Raw genomic sequence first — 20,144 nt, forward strand, 5'->3', positions numbered from 1 at the left:
ATCGAGAATTGAAACTATACCAGTATACAATCGCAATATTGAAGTTGTATCAGTTCATGAGATTCATCAACTTCCACACGCCCTATCTTATTTTCAAACTTCCACAATTGATGACAAACCGGCCTTGATGCAATTCTTCTTTTATTTTTTGGTAATGTTGACTAGGCAAGAAGGCATATGGGGTTTACCCCAGTTTTTCTTAAACAACGTCAAAACTTTCACAGCTTGGATTTTTGCCGCTGAAGTTCAACAAGGTTGGAATTCATTTTCCATCTTGCTTCTTTGATGTCTTGCTGAGTCTTTAGAAGGCTTTGACTTGCATTATAAATGATTTTTAGGATGATAACATGGTTTTCCTGAACTGCGATCGGGAAGTAAAACCCTATTTGTTGTTACTATTAGGATTTAGAGTGTGACCAACAAACCAAAGTGGAACTTAACATTTACCAAAAGCCTTGGCTGAAACGATGCCAAGCGTCTCCATCACTTTACAGAAACATCTTCCAAGATGTCATTCCACATCTAAATGATGAAAAGAATGTAGCTAGCTTCAATAAATGAGTAAACCTTATGGTTGATGATCCAAAATAATAGATTCCAACACCTTCTACAGAAAAACTTCAAATGCCAGCATCCATCAATACAAGGCTTACGAACTGTTCTAACAAATAGTTATAGAGCAAAGTGTTTAACTACTGATTGTAATCATAGATATGAAAGTTATCTCCCCTTAAGTCTCTAACAACACCTCCTGCATAACCTTTTCATTTAGCAATCATAAACACTTTGTATCTCTAACTGGAGGTAAAGCGAATTGTGTATCAAATAAGTAATATGGTAAACCTTCAAATTACAAACAATTATTTGCCAGTAACCCTTTCACTCAGAATCTTTGTGTGGCTGCTGTTGCTGAGGCCAAGCTTGCTGAGTCATGTATGGGTGTGTTGGTTGGCCATACATATTTTGATCCATCACAGGCTTTCCCACCATCATTCCAGGAGCACCGACCGGCGGTGGAGGCGGAGCTGGCATGTAATAGTACGGAAGACCATCAGCCGGACCGACAACTGGAACATTCCCACCTCTTGGGATCGATGCAAGAACCTCATCTTTCAAATCCTCTCTGGGGACAATATCAACTAGAAAATCAAATATATCAGTCCTTGTAATTGCTGCTGCAATGTCATTCTTTTGCAGTGTTCTCCTTTTGTTCTCCTCTGTGTGATTCCAAGACCGTAGTGTCAACTCCAGAATAAACATCTCACAAGCCCTGGCAAATATGACTGGTGCTTCAGCCGATATCATCCTTACATCCTCATCAGCCTTCATAATCTTCTTAATCCTGGCCAATGGTAAACTATGGTTCTTGAAATCATTAGCCTGCTCTATTTCTTGATACTGACCTGACCAAAAGCTTTGGAGTTGTTGCTGTAGTTGCTGTTGTTGCTGCTGGTGGATGTGCTGATAAGCCTGGTGTTGTGCAAGCTGAGAAGGTGCAAAAGGACCACCCGGCTGCGTGGGAGATTGCATCATTCCACCCGATCCAGTTGGAGAGAGTCCCATCATCTGGCTAGGCTGATATGGGTTCACTCCATATGATGCTTGACCTGCACTTCCTGGGACTCGTACTGTTGCTGGATGTCCATGCCCCTGCTGATCCATCCTGGTATAAGGTTGGAAAGTAGAAGTTTTCATACACAGTATATTTTGACAATCAAAAATCAAGTTTCCAAGAGCCAAATAAAATTAAAGAGATTGCTGTATATCAAAATAGGATTTGGTTCCCTGATAAATGCTTGTAATCTGACAACTATATAAGTCAATTGATCTAATACAAACCTGGTATTCAAAAGGAGATAGAGTCGCTTTTAAGTTCTACACTTTTTATATAGTAAGTCAGATATCTAGAATTATTGAAAACCAAAAGACCTCATTTGATAACATCATAACAAGCAATGTACGACTTCCCTTCGAAGATGACTAACTTCTCCCACCATAAAGTACACTAGACCATAACCAAACTTTGCCCCTACAAGGTCAGTCATAGCCATACAAGTAAATGTAGTACTCCTACTACCACTGCATCTTGGTCCAATTTAGTAGTCAACCTACCAAAATCTAACTACCAATTTACCTTTTATTATCATCCAAATAGCTGATCACCATAGGAACTTCCAATTATCTTAAATGTTGCAAACCGAGACTTTATTTGGATTTGAGTATTCTGCCTTAACTAGAATTATTTTTGATTCAGAAACAAGTACATAGCTCATAATTCAGGCAAGTCCCAACTAAAAGTGTACAAGAACAAATTACACATGGCAGACGATTACACACCCAATACTAATCAGAAGCTATGAAAACCAGACCACGGCTTTTATCTGAAACCCCCGTAGACCATACCAACCTACACTATCTTAGACATTGCACAACCGAGACCAGTTCAAATCGAGTAATCTGGCTTAACAAGAAAAGTGAACAACCATTATCTTCTGCAAACATACAAGTTATCTGCACCTTGTGAGTTATACAACACAAGCACGAAAAGCACTTAGCAGACCTTTTCACACAAGATTACTCAACAATTCATACCCCGAACCTCGCTAAAACCTACCCACAAGTTCTCAATTTTCTTCCAATCCTTAAAAAAACATTCAAAAAGCAAAGTAACACCAACCATAGAGAAAACACTCTTGTCTCTGATTTCCTTCATATAAACAAACTGCTTATACATGGCCACATACTATTACTACACCGACCAATCTATACACATGAGTTAGTTCACCACCCACTTAATCTAGCTCCAGGGTTTCTAAACCCCTAACAAACATAATCAAGAAAAATCTCCACACAGAAAGCATTAAAATTCAAAAGCAATAACCCTTACAAAACTAAAACTCAAGCAGAAAAGTAAAGAAAGCCGGTACCTTTGGTCTCTCTGCCTCTTCTCAGATTCTGCCTCAACCACCTGAAAAGCAGCAGCCTATAAAGAAGCAAATTCCAGTTAATCACAAGAGTATTTGAAGCTGGGCTTCAATGGAAAAGAGTAAAGCTGCAAAAACCAAGATATTTGAGAAAGCAGAGAAAAAAAGGACGAACCTTTACGAATTGGGTTTGTGAGAAATTGGGAAATGTGAGAGAAGAGTGGAGTTGGGTTGGGGGGATCGAAGGTGGTGGGGGTCTCAACTCTCATCCCTTCTAGTTCCCACTATAAAAAAGCGCCAGTTTTGGTTCCTCGTCCCAACTATAGCTTTTGGTTTGACTTTTCCTGTCTGACGATTTTGTCCCTCTTCCTATGTTTTTGGTGGAATTATTTAAGTGGGAGATATATCTGTGCTGGATCAGTGACTCACCTGTCTATTTTATTGTTTTTCCTTTTTAGTCGGTACCCAATTTCACTCCTTTTTTTTTAATTAATGGGATAATATCTAGAAATTTAATTTAGTTTGAGAAAGGATTTAGGGTGTTGATATGCTTGAATAGCATATGGCACTTTTGAGTGAGAACCGATTTGTAAAATGCTGATGAAAGTATGTACAATTGATTAGTTTTGGTATCCAAGGTACAATTGATTTTTTTTTTGTCAAAATTGTCTTATTCGTACGAAACGAAGTGGATGTGTTAGATGGTGCTAATAGCGTGGGTTAACTTCGTGTTAGATGATGTACTAGATTTCTTAAATGACTTCACATGTATAACATATCTTTTGAAATAGGCAACCGACACTTTGGTGAATTATGGTACACTTCTTCTATCATGGTATTATGAAACAATCCTCCATCATTTATCTTATCGCATTGAGATAGTGACTAATTGGGTATCCTTCATTTTCCACTTCGATAGCTTGCCTATTTTTTTGTTAGCTTTTGCATGGAGGTTTGGTTTGGTCACATCATAAGTTTCTATTATCGTTTAATAAATTGCTAAGATCTTACATTAATGTCTTATGCAGAAAACTAAAGGATTATGGAGAAAATTAAGAAATAATGAACGTACGAAAGAAATTTGCCTCAATCCTAGTTAGTATAGGAACGCAGTTCAACTATTCTAGTAACCGCTCGATGCAACCCGATCATCAACTGAGGTGGCATGCCAAAAGTCGATACAAGAATTCAAAGGGTAGGAAATGAACAAGAGCATTGACATGAGATACTTATGTTTGGGGCAAGAAACTTTGTCATTGTGGCGTTTGATATGAGAACTTTGTGCGACGTTCTTAACATGTTTTTTATCTCTATTTGTACTTTACTTAGCCCTTATTATTGTAGTGTTGAGTCATTGAGTCGAGTTAGAAGACTTTGGTGGCGTTGGTTGCCTTTTGGTGCTAAAACGGGTGTAAAATGCAGAAATTATCGAGAGTACTACATAGTGGTATTCCTTGTCGAACTAGGAAACCTAGTTGGGTTAGGATTTTTATTATTCGACATTTCTGTGACATTTGCGATTTATATTTATTATTTTCTTTCCTTATTTTCAGAATTAAATGTGAGATGATGACTTGGAAATTATGGAAAGAAAGAGGAGAATAAGGAAACAAAAGGAGAAAAAGGAAAGAAGTAATTTTGTTTCTGAATGAGATGAAAATGAAAAAGTATGCAGCCTCAAATGAGGGAAGGTTCATCCGGCCATTAAAAGGAAAGAAAAAGAAAAGAATAAACAAAAGAAGAAAAAGGAATGAGAGAACTAAGAGATAATTCTGAAGAATGCATGTGGGCTAGAAGAAGGGAGAATGCATGTGACCAACAAAGATGATCATCATTCAATCAGGAAGGAAAGAAAAGAAGAAAAATGAAATAGAGAATCAGCACATGACCATGTAGCCCCTCTCACCTATTCCTCTATAAATAGCATGTCATTCCTACACAAATAGCATCTCCATTATCTCACAAACAAAGCCGAATTGCTGCCTAAATACATCCAGAAAATTCAAGCCAAAAACATTCATCCATCATCACCAAGCCGTGCTCATCTTCCTCCTCCACCAATTCGAATTCATCCTTGCTTCATCCTAGAAGGTTTCTAATGTGTGATTCATCCATGGCTTGTAATCTTTCTTTTTATTTTCTGAAATTTTCGAATTCATTGTATGATTACTTGTATGTTATTTTCGGTTTTATATATGAAGAGCATAAATTCAGACTTATTTGGTTTTATGTTTTGATTGTATAAACTCATGAGATTTGTATGTATGCCGTGTATAATGAATTAGGGCAGTAGGTTTTCGAAATTGATTTAGGTTTTATTTCAATTTATTCCTTGAATTCGTACATCTAAATCAATGTTTGAGGAAGCCAAGGCCATGGTTCTCCTAAGGTTGCGATTTAATTCACTAAAGTGTTCTTTGATTGAATATGCGCTTCGTGTTTCAATTATTGATATTTGTTTAAGGTTGTGATAGTTCTAGGAATTTGCATGTTTAATCAAGATGAGTGACGCCATGCTTGCTTACATGTTTACAATTCGACTTATTGTGCTTATGTGCTACTTTGTTGTTTAACTAGTACGCTTCGTTATGTTGAACTTTTTCTAGCATATGTTTAGGATTGAACGCTTCGTTGATTCTAAATAATTAAGAAATCTTAATGATTAGATGAACCGCTTCGGACTCTAATTAGAATTGAAATTGAAATTGACTTAACAAGAATCGAAAATACGTGCTGCCTATATGTTGTTCTATACGTGTCATACATGTTTCATGAATATAATTCGTGTTTTGGGTATTTGATGAGTGGTTGATCAATTGTATATAAGTAATTTAAGATTTATTTTAAGTTGTAGTTTTAGAATCCAAATCAAATCCCCTATTAACATGATAAGTTTTGAGACCCTTTTGATTTCCTGGACTGAACGATCCCTGCTTATTTTATACTAACGAAATGTTTTACAGAATTTATTATAGACGTTCTAACCAACGATCTATCAGCGTTGTGTAGCTTAAACTCATGATCGCCTCCATAGTCACCGGGACTCAGCTTCACGATTGTTAATGAGAACACAAACTTCAAAAACTAGGAGCATCGATAGCAAGTGCAGTGTTAGCAGTGCGATAGTTATGTAGAATTGTAGGACCTAGGAAGGAAACTATGAGGGATTGCATTTCGTGTTTTTTAATTGAAAGAGTGATATCCTGTTAAACTCGACTACTGATGGTAAAGATCGACATAATTCTTATGCATAACTAGAGATCAAAGGAAATTTTCTGTATGTAGTTGGGAGATAGTTGTGATCGTTGTGCGTGCTATAACCCCATAGAGCACAAGCGAGTTGAAATCCGACGGGTTAATTGGGTGGGTTTAAATGATCGATCTCTTTCAATGTAACCATAACAAAGTACGACTCACAGTTGATTGGGATTGGTTCAAGTCATCGACTCGTAAACATCAATTTTGATTCAGAGTGAGAGAAATTTGTGTATAAACTCCTATATAACTGCGTTGCGAAATGCCGTAAACCATTAAAAGGGACTGATGGTGGAATTCATCACTGACTTCAAGCCTCGATACAAACTTTATTAAACATTAAACGTAGCTGTACATTGGTAGAAGCTAGAACACATAAGACCAACTAAGGTAAAAGAAGAAAAACAAAGCTCTCTCCCAAATTACTCGCTCCCTATCAACAAGTTACCAATAATTCCAGGTATTTACATGGCCTCTGATGCATCATTCAACACCATATAAACCTCAACCTCTCGCCCTGAAATGGATAGTAGTAGATTTTGATGAAGACGCACTTTCTCAATATCACGAACGTCTTCTACTTTGTGGCTGCAAGAACTGCTGGCCCTTCAACCTGAAATTTTCACCCCACACCAAGTTGAGAAATCTTGTTGAAATTATAAATCAACATCATTAAAGTTGGTGTGAAATGTCACCATCTAGTATGCTATTATTGCTTCTTTAATAAACTAAAGCATGAATGGAAGAGACAGGAGGGAGCTAGACAGATGCATTCAAAAATGTCTCCCCATCCTTATCTTCCAAGTCATCTGCCCTCAATTTCGCTGAGCGCGACAGTGACTCTGAGAGCTATATTCATTGCCCCAATCAACATCTAAAGCTAAACACTATTTCTCAGCACAAAGCAACCTCTGTTTCTAATTCAAGACATTAATAAGTAATGATAAGAGACAAATATGCTAGAACACTATGATTCTGAGGAACCATAATCAGGAATTGATTGATTTGATTCTATAGCTACATGCTATTAAATTTAGAGTCACTTGAATTACCTTAAATGTTGCACCCCAGATTTCTTCATCAGTAGCAGGTACAGCAGTGATCACATTTTTAGGATTCTCATAGCTTCTGAGTCCTCCAACAGTTGTGGAGTAGAAACAACCTGTACAAATCAGAGACACAATTTTTAACAGAGTAGATTTTTTCATGTATATCTCATACATCATCATCATGTTATGATATTTCATAAACTGTGGTCCAAAAAGGTAGAGAATCAGGTACCATTAGATATTTAGATCCAAGAACTTTCCAGTAATGAATTACGGGTAGATCATAAATAGTATACCCACCTTGAGGGAATGAAGCAAGTGACTTGCCACACGCACCCTTAAGCAAGTCTGCATCATCAGCAAAGGCCACATACCCATCAGCAGTGATTCCCCAAGAGAGAGGCACCTTGCCAAATTGGTCCTGTTGCATGCACACCAGACCCCATTGTTATTAGAGGTCAATTATCATTAAGCTCTACCACCATTTCTTTGAGGATCAATGACTTACAGAAGCAACAAACACGGTGGAGGTGGACTTGTCATATACAATGAAAGCAAAATTTCCGCGGAGATGGCCAACCACATGGTTGGGTGGGTAAGGCGCCCGGTCGCGAAGCGCCTTGTAAGCCTCAATGACCAAAAGCACTTCATTTGCAGACTTGGCTAGGCCATATTGCTGCTTCAGGCTTCCCAAGTTCTCAAGTGCTCCCTCAAACAAGCAGAATATATCATCCTTAACAGCAAATGACCTACAAGTTCACCGCACCACTCTAAGTTACATAATTTTATAGCAATCAGATAGACGCATAATTGTATACACCGCGTTTATAAAAATCAAGTGAGCTCTACCCAGTCACTATGACTCGATTATTTTTGTGTTCACACCACAATTATCGAAATTAAAATACAATTGGGAAGCTACCAGCTAGATTTGATTGGTCCAAAATACACGTTACAAGATTATATTTTCGAATAAATGCATAAACAAAATATTCGATATAGTTCCAAAAAAAATACACCACAGAATAATTGAATAGCATCACCATCATCCACTATATCCATCCAAGCACATGTAGGCCCCACCTAGGTCATTCTCATCGTCTCCCAATATTTCTGGGAGGAGCACTATGAGAATGATAGAGACATCCACCAAATCGGGTCGAGTCTCCAGAGTGTTCATCCAAATTAAGAAATTCAATTTCTAATTTTATGGAAAATCATTTATTTTACAACTATCTATCTCAAAAATTGAAAGGGAAAAACACAGGGAACAGAAATCCACAATAAAAATAAGGAAACGACAAAGACACCAATAATGAGGGTCATATGCCACGTGGCGCAATCATGTTGAGTGTGGTCCATTCGAGGACAATCAAGTCAACAAGATAAGCGTCACGTGGCGGTCATGCGGAGATCATCATCATCAGATCAACGATTAGCATGATTTGATTGTGAGAAATATCATGATTGATGAATTATTCCCTAACCATTTTCACGCCGGTTCATATTTCAATCTCCAAACACACGACACGAGTCATAAGCAAGCAAGAACAAAATTCACTCCAACAAATATATATATATATATATAGGAAGATCTGATAAATCTTGCACTTGGTTAAATGGATTCCTGCTCTTAATTAGTTTGATAACAAAACTAGAAATTAAAATCTAGCAAGCAAGCTAGGAAGCTCAAAACAGATAGTATTTCATACCTGGGTTGCATGACGGACTCGTTGTCGTGGCTGTAGGCCAGCTGGACGTGGTCGCCGACCTGTATGGACACGGCCGAGGCATTGCTGCGGACGAAGCGGTTGATGAGCGCATCCGCCGTGATCTTCGGCGACGGGGTGCGGCTACCGGCGGCCACAAGCTCGTCCGGCGGGGACACTACGGCGCTGCTGAACACTCCCAACATGACTAACTGAGGATGAAAACGATAATCGGAAAATGCTTTCTCTGTACTTTCGATGAGAGATCGAGGAGGAGCTAGAGCTGGAACAAGTGATGGGATCATTTGCAAGGGTGGGGGAGGATGACATTTATAGGGAAGGGAGCGGGGGCATTTCCGTCTTTCTCTACCCGTGTGGGTTTCATTTTTTAACTATTTAAATATGCATTTGTTTGATTTAGAGCGAAGCAGTCCAAGGCATGTGGTGCGTGGGGCCCGCTTGAGGTGGCGATGATTCCTGAGGTGAAGGTGGGGCCCGGTGGAGGTGGTATGATTACATGCCAGGCCAAACTGAAGGACTTGAGGGCGGATTGAGTGAGAAGAGGGGATTTTGTTATCGGCTGCGGGAGGGTGCGGGGACTCACCAGTGCCTTCGTCATTTTTGAGCTAATAGTGTCGTGCCACGTTAGGGAAGATTGCTCGTCGGAGAAATTTGGTTTCCGTCAGGTGTTACTGGAGTTTTACCCCTTTTATCAGCTTTCGGTGATTTTATTGCAGAATTGTAGGAAGTCTTTACTTCGGACTTCGGAGACGAGTTCATCACTTTCTTTTGGCTTCATGGAAGACAATAGTATTTTCTAAATATTGGCTCATTCTAGTTTTATCAATGAATCTACTAATAACTGATTGTTAAAGTACGACTTTAAAGTTGAATGATTTAGAATTGTTTGACTGCGGTGCGAGATGAAGTTATACCACAAAATTAGTTACCAGTAATTATGTTACATGTTACTATGGTTATGTGTAACTAGTACATATTACAAAATTAGCAAATTATGATAATAATCATGATTCTTTTTAAATTAAGTTTACATACTATCAGTATCTTGCTCATTCTAAAAAAAAAAAAAATCAGTATCCTGCTAACTTTGCAATGTTTATTATAAGCAACCCTCAACACTAGAATTAGACCACAATGGGTATCAATGTTTTGCAACTATGAAGCTAGCTAGACAGTAGGTTTCATCACAATTAGAAAATAGATATCGCACGCTACAAGAAATATTTGGTAAGCAACAACTACAAAGTTGGTAAATATCATGTCCTACTTTTATGAAGATGAAAGCGTGATCATGCAATTGAAATCTCACTTAAGTTTTCCTATAACACGCATGTGTAGAGTTACTTAATTGCACCAGTCAAGCTTAATCGGATGACATTACATAAAGGAGCAAAAAATTCTAAAATACCATTGTTTTCTCACCAATATAATTAAGTTAGTCAATCATCTCCAATCCGAATTAGTAGCTACTTCGCAACCCGAACCAGATTGTTGGAATCGTACGTGTGTGAGCTATATTATATATATTATAGTCGATTAAAGGCACATATAGGAACTATTTATTTATAAGTTAATTGGTACCACTTGTGCAAATGTGATAAGATTTTAACTACATCTGCAAACAAATTTACTTACTCAAACACACTAATGCTTGATGAATACTAGCTAATACGGCCAACATAGCATATGGAATCGTATTAACAAAAAAAAAAACATATGGAATAGTAGTAGACTGATGATTGGAGGCCAAGCTAATCTCCCTATATATACTTGTTACTTGATTAGATGTTATTTGTTCACGATATCAAGTTACCAACCAACAATTAATTCAGATTCACACTTTGGTAAAGAACTTTGCATTCCAAATCTTTGTAAATGATTTATTAATTTCCAACAAGTTATTCTCCAATCTTCCATTTCTTAATCTTAATAAAGATGTGTCTAAGCGGATTCGTCTATGGTGCAGCGCTGCATACCATACATACCGAATCGGACGGTAGATAGAGGGTATCTTAAAATATATGTGAGGCCCGTGTGGTGTATGAATGGTGGATTAGAGGTATGTATGGTATGCAGCGCTGCACTAAAGAATTTCCCTGTCCAAACTTCTATTTTCCAAAACCATGGGTGGACCGTGGTACACTAGGCTAATTCTGTTGGCAAAAGTTCCACGTGTAGGAGGTAAATATAACTAATATTAAACGAATTATGATTTGCCAAAAAAAAAAACGAATTATGAGCTGCTTGCATGTGTGCAGGATTAAGGATATGAATGTAGTACTAAATGATCCCAAATTAGATTATAAAGAAATTTGGTTTTCATGAAAAGGCTAGGAATTTGGTTTAATTAAGTGGGCAAAATCAAATTAGGTCGAATCATATATGTCGGACATCTTTTATTTCAATTGGATGGAACAAGTTTTAGGGAAAAGTATTATTCGTTTTGGGATCTTTATTAAGCCTCAAGTGAACATTGTAATCATCTGATGCATGGTACTATATATTCAAAGTGATCTTCCTTTCCATTTGCACTACAAGATGTAATAGTTGGGAATATACGTACCCTAAGAGGTCTCACAGTCCCGATATATATATATATATATATATATATATATATATATATATATACATACTGTATAATAAGCACTCACATAGATGATGCGAGCCTATAGTACGTAATTGATTCACATACGTACATTTACCAAAATAATTATCACTGCAATATTGCTATGATGGTAGTCCTAGTGCATCTATATCATAAGCTCTCGTAAGGAAACCAAATGAAAAACTTAGAACACACAGGTGCATACATACGAGGTGATATTTCCTGTTTTTAACGTGAAATCTAGAGTGCTTTTTTTTTATAACGAATGAAATTAAAATCAGGATGGTCATGGGTTAATTAAACATTTTTTCTTTAGGGTTGTAATCACAGATGAGATCGAAATATTTCTTCTTCAACAAGAAAGAGTGCGTAGATTCATTCTCAGCTAGAAATGAAAACCTAGCAAGCTGCTAGTTCCCGGAGAGGGGCTCCGAAAGAAGATCGAGGAAGAAGAATATGAAACAAATTAAGTAATTAGGTTTAACGTGTAAATATTCCGTTTTGACAGAGTCAAATGCTCGTCAGTGTCGGCGCCCGTGGTTTTGATCGATCAAAACATAATATTCCTCAAGCCCACAGATCATTTTTGTCCTATCCATCGACTCCATTACTAATTTCCACTCTATCACGATACTCCTCTCCCTCAGGAATTTTATAGTTTTAACATTGTCGTCCTTAATTATATATCTCTCATATCTGTAAACCTGCAGGCTGCAGCAACACCATATATCACCATAATTCGCCAAAGAAAATAAAATAAAAATAGCTTCAGAAGCAAACTACAAATTTGCATGAACAAACTCGCTCGGTTCTTCTAGGTCTGTCTCATGTATTCTTTAATTTCTTGTCTGCTGACTGCTAAGTTTACGTGGACTCGTCTAGATTAATGAGCTTACTTACATGCGTCATTGATTAGCTTGATTATATGAAGAATGATATAATTGCAAAACAAATCAGAGAACTATATAGATGTGCTACGTACCCCAGAATAACTGAGACGTATTTGCAACGCTGTGCATACAACACATTAATTTCTCATTATATTAAGACAATTCAAAACTTTCATAACTCTGTTATATAGAAGAACAACAAATTAAACTAACGACTAACGTTGATCGCCCATTAGGCCATTATATACAATTATTTTTTCATTTTTTTCTTCGTAAATGGTACAGTAAGAACCCCAAGAGATGGATGCAAGCTGCGGGACAGATAGATATATACATGCATGTGGTCCAAATTTCCAATGTTATTGGATCACATTCTTAGATTCTCAGTTTCGTTAAAACAATTATTACTAGCTAGCTAGCTAGGGTTAACGATGGTAAAAACATGCGTAACGATCACAACGATCGATCTCTTTCACTTTCAATTCAAACTCTTCTGCTTTGTTTACATTAATCAAACTCTTAGATGATTAAACCAAGCAATACGTTTTAAGAACCCTTTCCACACTAGCTAATTAAAGATAAGCCACTAGCTAATTAAGGATAAGCCTAAAATTTCACATCCAATGAGCTTGGGGTTGAGTATATAAAATTATGACAGTACGTTTTGGTATCTTATTTCAATCATATATAATCTTAGCTAGCTAGATTTGCGTAGTAAACCTGTATATATATAATATACTGATAACGAATATGTTCTAGAACTAGGGGTTTGGACCCTTGCTCTGTTAGCTTATATAAACTTAAATAGTTATTGCTTATACGTGTCTTGGCCTTAAATCCTTACACTACAAAAAAACATAAGTAAAAGCCACAAATACAAAAGTCACAAAAGTACGGAGGTGGTCATTATGAAAAGATCTCACATTTGTGTCAATTTAATTATTATAATAATTTAATTGTTCACATTTGCATCAAAATTGTGGCATTTTTTTACAACAGTCACATGGGTAACACCCACATACTAGCCACATTTAAATGTGTTTATTGCTAACTTTTTTTGTAGTGTTAATCTGGACTCTGATGCCCTAATAACTGTGGATCATTCTTTTTCCCGTTCTTGATAAACTGAGTCATAGCAGACGAACAACAAACCGTATATCAGTACTATTTCTTTAGCACTTTTATCGATTCATAATTAAGAAGACGAATGATAAAGAGAAATTAATTAAGGGGACGTAAGCACGTTACCACAATATACATAGACGCAAGACGTAAAGCCAATAAGTTAACGATATTCCTAAACCTCCCGAAGTGATGAAGAAGAAGGGTGAATAATATTAGAACCCTAAACCCCAACTGTAATCCCAATTTCATAAGTAAGAACATGAACACCCAGATTTTTTTTTCTGACAAAAATTGGTCTCCCCATGACAAGGTAATCGATGAACAAAGGAATAATGAGCTTTTTTTGGGTCTGAAAAGGAATAATGAGCTAGAATGATGGTTATTCGTGCTGGTGGGACTAATTAACCCTAGCAAGTGGCAATGCATATGTGGCCATGATATTCAGCGAATAAAGAACCAAGTTTTCTTGGATTTTGATGAAAAGTATTTCGCTGACATACATAGCTAGGGTTTCGCTCAACCACTAGTCCACACCCTCGATTAAGACTCATGCTCAAATCTCATTTTCGTTTCTTTTCACTTTGAAATATCGTATCCAACTATCCAAACTCGTATCTTCCTAAGGCCTGTGCTCTCTCTGGCTTTCCTTTGTTTGCTTCTTGTATGTTTGTTTGCTCTTTCGGGGTAATACAAGTATCTTTTCCAAAAAAAAAACGTATCTTCCTTTTTCCATTGACCATGGGATACCTTCCAAATTCATCGATCGCAAGGAGATTGTTGTGTGAAATATAATTCATGCCTCAATAGCCGATTGGTCATCTGTACACACTGACACACAGAAAACACAATGTGAGAGCCACTGCTTATTCGGGACCAACAACTTGATTGAAATCTCAATTTTGTACTAAAAATGTTTACAAAAAAAAAACAGTTATGGCTAGTATATATCTATTGTCCGCCATCTGGATTTTCTGATATAGTGTTCCTTAATTAGCTAGCTTTTTCTCATGTTCTCCCTGAAATTAGTCTAAAACAAAATGTGGGGAACTGTAGCCCTAGCAAAGTAATGAGCTAATGACAACATTAGGGTTCAGCCAAGACAAATGTGAAAGAATAGCCCTAGAAATGAGCTAGCCAATGATGAAATCCTAAGTGTAGGAGCGATCGAGAGTTATAACAGGTTTTAGTCTTAAAAGTGTTTGATCCCATAATGTTTATAAATTTCAGTTCTCATTTTGAGTAATAGGTCGGCTTGTTCTTTCTTTCTACCAATGAAGTTTATTTTTCTTTCGAACCTTAGCTAGATATTTTGTAGCTTCAATACGAATTATCCAAAGATCTTTTCGAGGAAGATTAATTGTTGGTATGACCAGGTCGATCTTGATCCATTTCCTAATGAGAAATGAACTTTACTATCAAGATGAAACACCCCATCTGCTTCCAGATAAAATAAAAGAGTAAAACACAACACACACATCAAACATCAAAGTGGGAAACCACTCCCCATCAAGACAATAAACCTCAACAATAATTAGTGGCACTTTTTAATAATTTATTTCTCATGAAAGCAAATGGGAGACAAAAATTAGGTGACTAAAGGTTACTCATCCAACTAGGAAGGACTAAACTGGAGTTTAATGTCATCATCCCAGGGTGTATGGAACACCAAAACGTTGTCGCAGGCTCTTCTCTTAATTATACAATGCAGCTTAATTAGTTTAATTTGATGAGGAAATCTATGGTCACTAATTTAAATGACATACATAAGGGAACATGGTTTTGTTAAATTAAAAACAGATGTAGGAGCACTGAGAGAAGAGTTTGGAGTAAGTTGTTTAAAGAGAGATTTTGATTGATGCGATGTTCATGGTTTTCTCCACGTCAGGTTTGCATTATTTAAGTTTGGCTGAAAGTGATCGCTGAAAGTGATCGAGTGTTCGGCTAGCTCTATCTCAGGCAACAGGCAATGACCATGTTTAGTTTAAAGCTAACATTTTATAAAATTTGTGAATTCAATCTTAATTCTATGAATTTGTCAATAGCCAGAAAATATATATACCCCAGAAAGTGAGGAATCTCACTACGGCATGCTTCAATAATTATGTGTACGTAACTAATATTATGGTGCGTAGGAACCAGATCGATGCTGCTACTCTCAATTATTTTCTTAGATAGAATATACATGAGCTATAATATTGGGGGTTGTACGGTTCATGTAGTTGTAATTGATGACGAGGGAAGAAGAATAGATCTCCAATCTTGCTCTCTCAAACTTAATTTACCAAAAACAACGGTACCAAGTGAATAAGAAATTTGAGTGCATGCCGTGTTTAAAGAACTGATCGATGAACATTGAATATAGCCCATGATTCAGTGATTTAGAAGTACGAACTAGCTAGCTAGCATGCAATCCATAAATGCCGAAATTAAAAGGAACAACATTATACAACAAATCTGTTCAACTTCGATCATTTATATTTCCATTGCCTATAAAAGGGGATCAAAAGTTATTTTGCTGTTGGGAGAATAGAACACTACTGTTGCACAGTGACAAATGTGGCTTGTGGATCACCAATGTATTGATATTGTTTTAATATAATCATCTTTAAGATATTTGGTTTTAATCTCAAAAGACTTCAGTATAATTAGATATTATTTATTCACTTATAAGTTGTATTTGTCACATTTCAGATGTGGGATCTCTCTTCTTCAACATTCCCCCTAAAGGCGTTTGTCAATCCACATAGATTTCCTAATCTGCTCAAGAAAACCTTGTTTCAGTAAAGTTGACTTTTACACATATTTGATTTTCAATTCTTAAGTCGTCTGCTGTTTAAAAAAAATCTATTTTGTTAAATCCATATCTGACCCGGTCTATGTTTATATCATACCATATATTATGTTGTCAATTATCTTTGATTGGTTTGATCCATGTTTTGTGGCATGAAAGCAGATCTGAGTCTCTTTGGCTTAATCTCTATATATACAACACTAGCATGGACTAGTAAATGTGAGCTTTTAGATTATATGCTTGAGATATACATGTGTGATAGTGCATGTGTTATGCGATGTCAACTGTGTTCATTCATAGAAATATGATATTTCTCCCATTGCAATCTTAGATTGAGTGTTACCTGCATAATTATCTCATTGAGATTAATTTGTCTATGCAAGTGTGTGTGTGTGTGTGTGTGTGTGTAAAATCCTACAACAAGAAGATGCTGACTCATGAATGAGTTTTAGAATATAGTTTTTGTGATTCAAGTTAGCCGAGTTGGCTAGTAAAGAGATCTCAAAAGAGTCTCTACTTGTAGAAGTTATATTGTAAACATCATTCGTAGTAAATGGTTGTGTGGACTACGTTAAAGTCCCGTAGTGGTTTTTACCAATTGTTTTGGTTTCCACTATAGTGAAGAAACTCCTATCTTTGTGTGATTGAATTTGTGTGATTTCATATTACTCTTACTCTCTAATACTTTTATTTGGTACCAGAGCAGGTCACTAAACGCAACTAATGAGATTAGGGAAATGGAGAGAATTTCAATCAATACTCCTCCTTCGTTCGATGGGACTGGTTACGAGGATTGGAAATTAATGATGCAGACATTCATCAATGCTTAGGATAGCAAGTCTTGGCGATGCATCTTGGTAGGGTGGAGGCTTTAGTTAGAGGAAGTTGGTGCCAAGGCTAAAACTCTGGCAGACACGTCCATTGATGGTGTTACTAAATCAAAAGAGGAGCAAATCCTCAAAGACGTCACCAAATGGACTCCAGAAGAAATTGCATACAGTGAGGCGGAAAATAAAGCAAGGAATGCTCTGTATCATGCATTGACCAAAGATGAACGTCAGCAAATCAAGTACTGCATAAACTCAAAAGAAGTGTGGGATACTCTTCAACTAAATTATGAAGGTAATAAAAAGGTGAAAAAACATAAACTTGTTCCGGAATAATTACTATTCTACCTTTGTGTGTGTCTTAGCCTAATAGGTTTCATGTTAGGAGATAGATTAGCATCTTTGTAATAGATTAGGACTCCGAATCCTACGGGATTGTGATTTTGTAATGCCTATATATAGGCCCCCATATCATTCAATAATACACAATTATTTCATCCTACATCACGTTATCACGCACTTTGTCCTAAAACCATGAACTTTTAGAGCCTTAGAATTTTTTTTCTCTCTTCTCCTCCACCGTCCGCTGTCGTCTTCGGCCTCCGGCATCTCCTCGCCGGCGCACCTCCTGTTTGCCGCCGCTGCAACCCCCCTCCCCGCTGCTACCCCCGTAGCCCTGCAAGCCCTACACGCGACCCCTGCAGCCCCCGCATCGAAGCCCCCGCACTCAGCCCTCCCCGCAGCCCCTGCAACTACCCCCGCAGTCCCGCACGCAGCCCTCCCCGCAGCCCCTACAGCCAGCCCCTGCACGCAGCCCCGCAGGGTCTCCTCCGCATTCGCTCCGCTAAAACATCTTTTTGCCCCGTAAGTCCCCGCATCAACGCATCCAAAATTACTCCTCCCGCATATTCACGCAAGAAACGCGAACTTCACAAGCAAGGTCTTCGCCCAAGAGAAACTACTCCCGTCTACTACAAACCTTCAAAGGTAAATTTTTCATAAACGTTTCCGCTTTTGAACATATATATATAAATTATCAGCCGCTATTAGCCTTTTTCATGTCTTCTTTCCTGCATTTCTTATAACGCCGATGAGACCACAGCAGGATATGATTCCCCTCTTGGTCGACGTTTTTCGTGTGACGGTTCTGGGGGAGTCACGTTATTATTTAAAGGGAAGAAATCAATTTCGTGTGGTTGTCTGAGTACACCGCTGTTTTGGGAGCGATCATGAGAATTGCCGATATGTATTGATTATTTTGTGACCATATACATCACAACCATTCTAATTCCGGTTACATACTTGAATAATTTTGATTATTCGAAACCAATACAACCCTCGTTTCTCATGGATGTGTCGCCATCGCGACTGTTATTTGAATGTTTGAGTTTTCTTAAACTCTTGTCTATAAATGATAATCACAAGGTCTACATACTCATTTATTTGAGTTGATTCATTACTCTGATGCAGCACTATTTGCTGACAAAAGATCTCAAAAATAACGCATTTTATGGGACACACTTAAAAGTGATTCAATAAACGTCTATGGCGTTCTATTACCAGAGTTGACCTTGAACCATACTCCACATCCGAGAAACACATGCCAGTTTTGGCACCTGTATCTATTTCTTGAGGGAATTTTAGAGATAGAAACGTAACATGCTTCCATTCTCAAGTAAGCACATTTTTTAGCTTCAGGCTACGGCTCCGCCCGATCTGATATGCAAGATTTTGTTGCTACGGACTTTTGATTAGTAAATCTATTTTGACTATGTTTTCTGCTTATTATTTTTCAAGTATGACGTTGGCATTGCCATGTTTCTTGCTCGACTTTAGCTTAAGTCATCTATTGGAATTGGAAGGTTGGTTGTGTTGTATTAAATATTGGCATATTCAATAAAATTTCTCGTATTCCTTGTTTACAAGATGATCTCGTGAGAATTTAATTTGCCTTGACTTAACATGAATGATCAACATTTGCAACTCACGTGGTTTTTAAATTGGCCGCTTTTGGGTTACATGGGACCCCAATAGTACTACATTGTCATTTAGACCTTGAAATTTGGAAAAAACGGACCTGGGAACGTCAAAATTGACATCGTTTTTCCCGGTTACTGTTCCGGCGTTTTCGCCGCCTTCCGGCCACTTGCCGGCGTTTCCGGCGCCACCATCTAGTTCCTGCCGAGATCCCCTATCGGACAGCAGCCCCGGCCTCCTTGCCGGCCAGCTCCGACTGCCGCCTGTCGGTTTTCCGGCAATCGGCGCTGCCGGTTCCGGCGAGTTTTTGACGCTTTTTTCGTCGTTTCTCGTCATTTTTCTGACATATTTCCCGCAGTTTTTACTGCCACGTTTTCCAGTCCAAATTTCACTCGGTTTTGAGTTTTTTTGGCATGGTTTTCCGGTTAATTTTTCGGTTTTCTCCAAGTCGTTTCATAGCTCAAACGATTTTATTATTATTGGTGACCACCCGCACCAAATGGATGGTTTACCACCCAAATTTTTTGGTAATCAACTGCTCCAATACTATATTTTTCCAACTCTTAAGTTGAAGAATGTAGTTCTATTGCCATGTGATACGCTCGATGTGATTGCAAATTTGTTTCAATCCCTCCTCTTACAATATCCTACGGTGTATTGTCTAGAGAAGTTCATTGCGTTGTTGACTCTCTTAATTTTATTTTGAGCATGTCCCGCCGTGAAATCGAGTGTCTTGCTAATTGCGTAACCACCCACACTGTTCTACGGCGCATGTAGTTGTTTTACGTATCTCGTGCGGAGATTGTGTTTTATATCTCCGTGCCTTGCTAAGTTTTCAAAGGCCATATGTGTCAATGATACATTTTCATCTTGATATTTGTGTTAATAATGGAGAGGAATAAATCTGTCAGCTTTCATTGATAGTAGCTTTTTCAAGCTTAGATATAGCTTTGCTTGCCTGCAGCAGTAGC

At 37.6% G+C, this 20,144-nt stretch overlaps 2 protein-coding genes across 3 annotated transcripts; both read right to left on the minus strand.

The window, feature by feature from the left end:
* Positions 1-527: 527 nt before the first annotated feature.
* On the minus strand, positions 528-3,182 carry LOC126791558 (nuclear transcription factor Y subunit C-9-like). Of its 2 annotated transcripts, none has more exons than XM_050518020.1 (3): positions 3,100-3,182; positions 2,928-2,983; positions 528-1,663 (listed from the first exon to the last, which is right to left on the minus strand). In XM_050518020.1, the coding sequence occupies exon 3, from the start codon at positions 1,660-1,662 to the stop codon at positions 880-882; it is 783 nt and encodes a 260-aa protein (XP_050373977.1). In that variant the 5' UTR covers position 1,663; positions 2,928-2,983; positions 3,100-3,182; the 3' UTR covers positions 528-879. The 2 variants fall into 2 exon arrangements, with proteins under 2 accessions (XP_050373977.1, XP_050373978.1); XM_050518021.1 differs by having other exon boundaries at positions 2,928-2,979; positions 3,099-3,175.
* A 3,302-nt stretch (positions 3,183-6,484) lies between these two features.
* On the minus strand, positions 6,485-9,232 carry LOC126791559 (stem-specific protein TSJT1). The gene is made up of 5 exons (XM_050518022.1): positions 8,941-9,232; positions 7,737-7,977; positions 7,529-7,649; positions 7,232-7,341; positions 6,485-6,792 (listed from the first exon to the last, which is right to left on the minus strand). Exons 1-5 carry the CDS (start codon positions 9,141-9,143, stop codon positions 6,757-6,759), a joined length of 711 nt encoding a protein of 236 aa, XP_050373979.1. The 5' UTR covers positions 9,144-9,232; the 3' UTR covers positions 6,485-6,756.
* Positions 9,233-20,144: the final 10,912 nt, after the last annotated feature.

The sequence above is a fragment of the Argentina anserina genome, chromosome 4 (assembly GCF_933775445.1).
Source record: "Argentina anserina chromosome 4, drPotAnse1.1, whole genome shotgun sequence".
Lineage (NCBI taxonomy): Eukaryota > Viridiplantae > Streptophyta > Magnoliopsida > Rosales > Rosaceae > Argentina > Argentina anserina.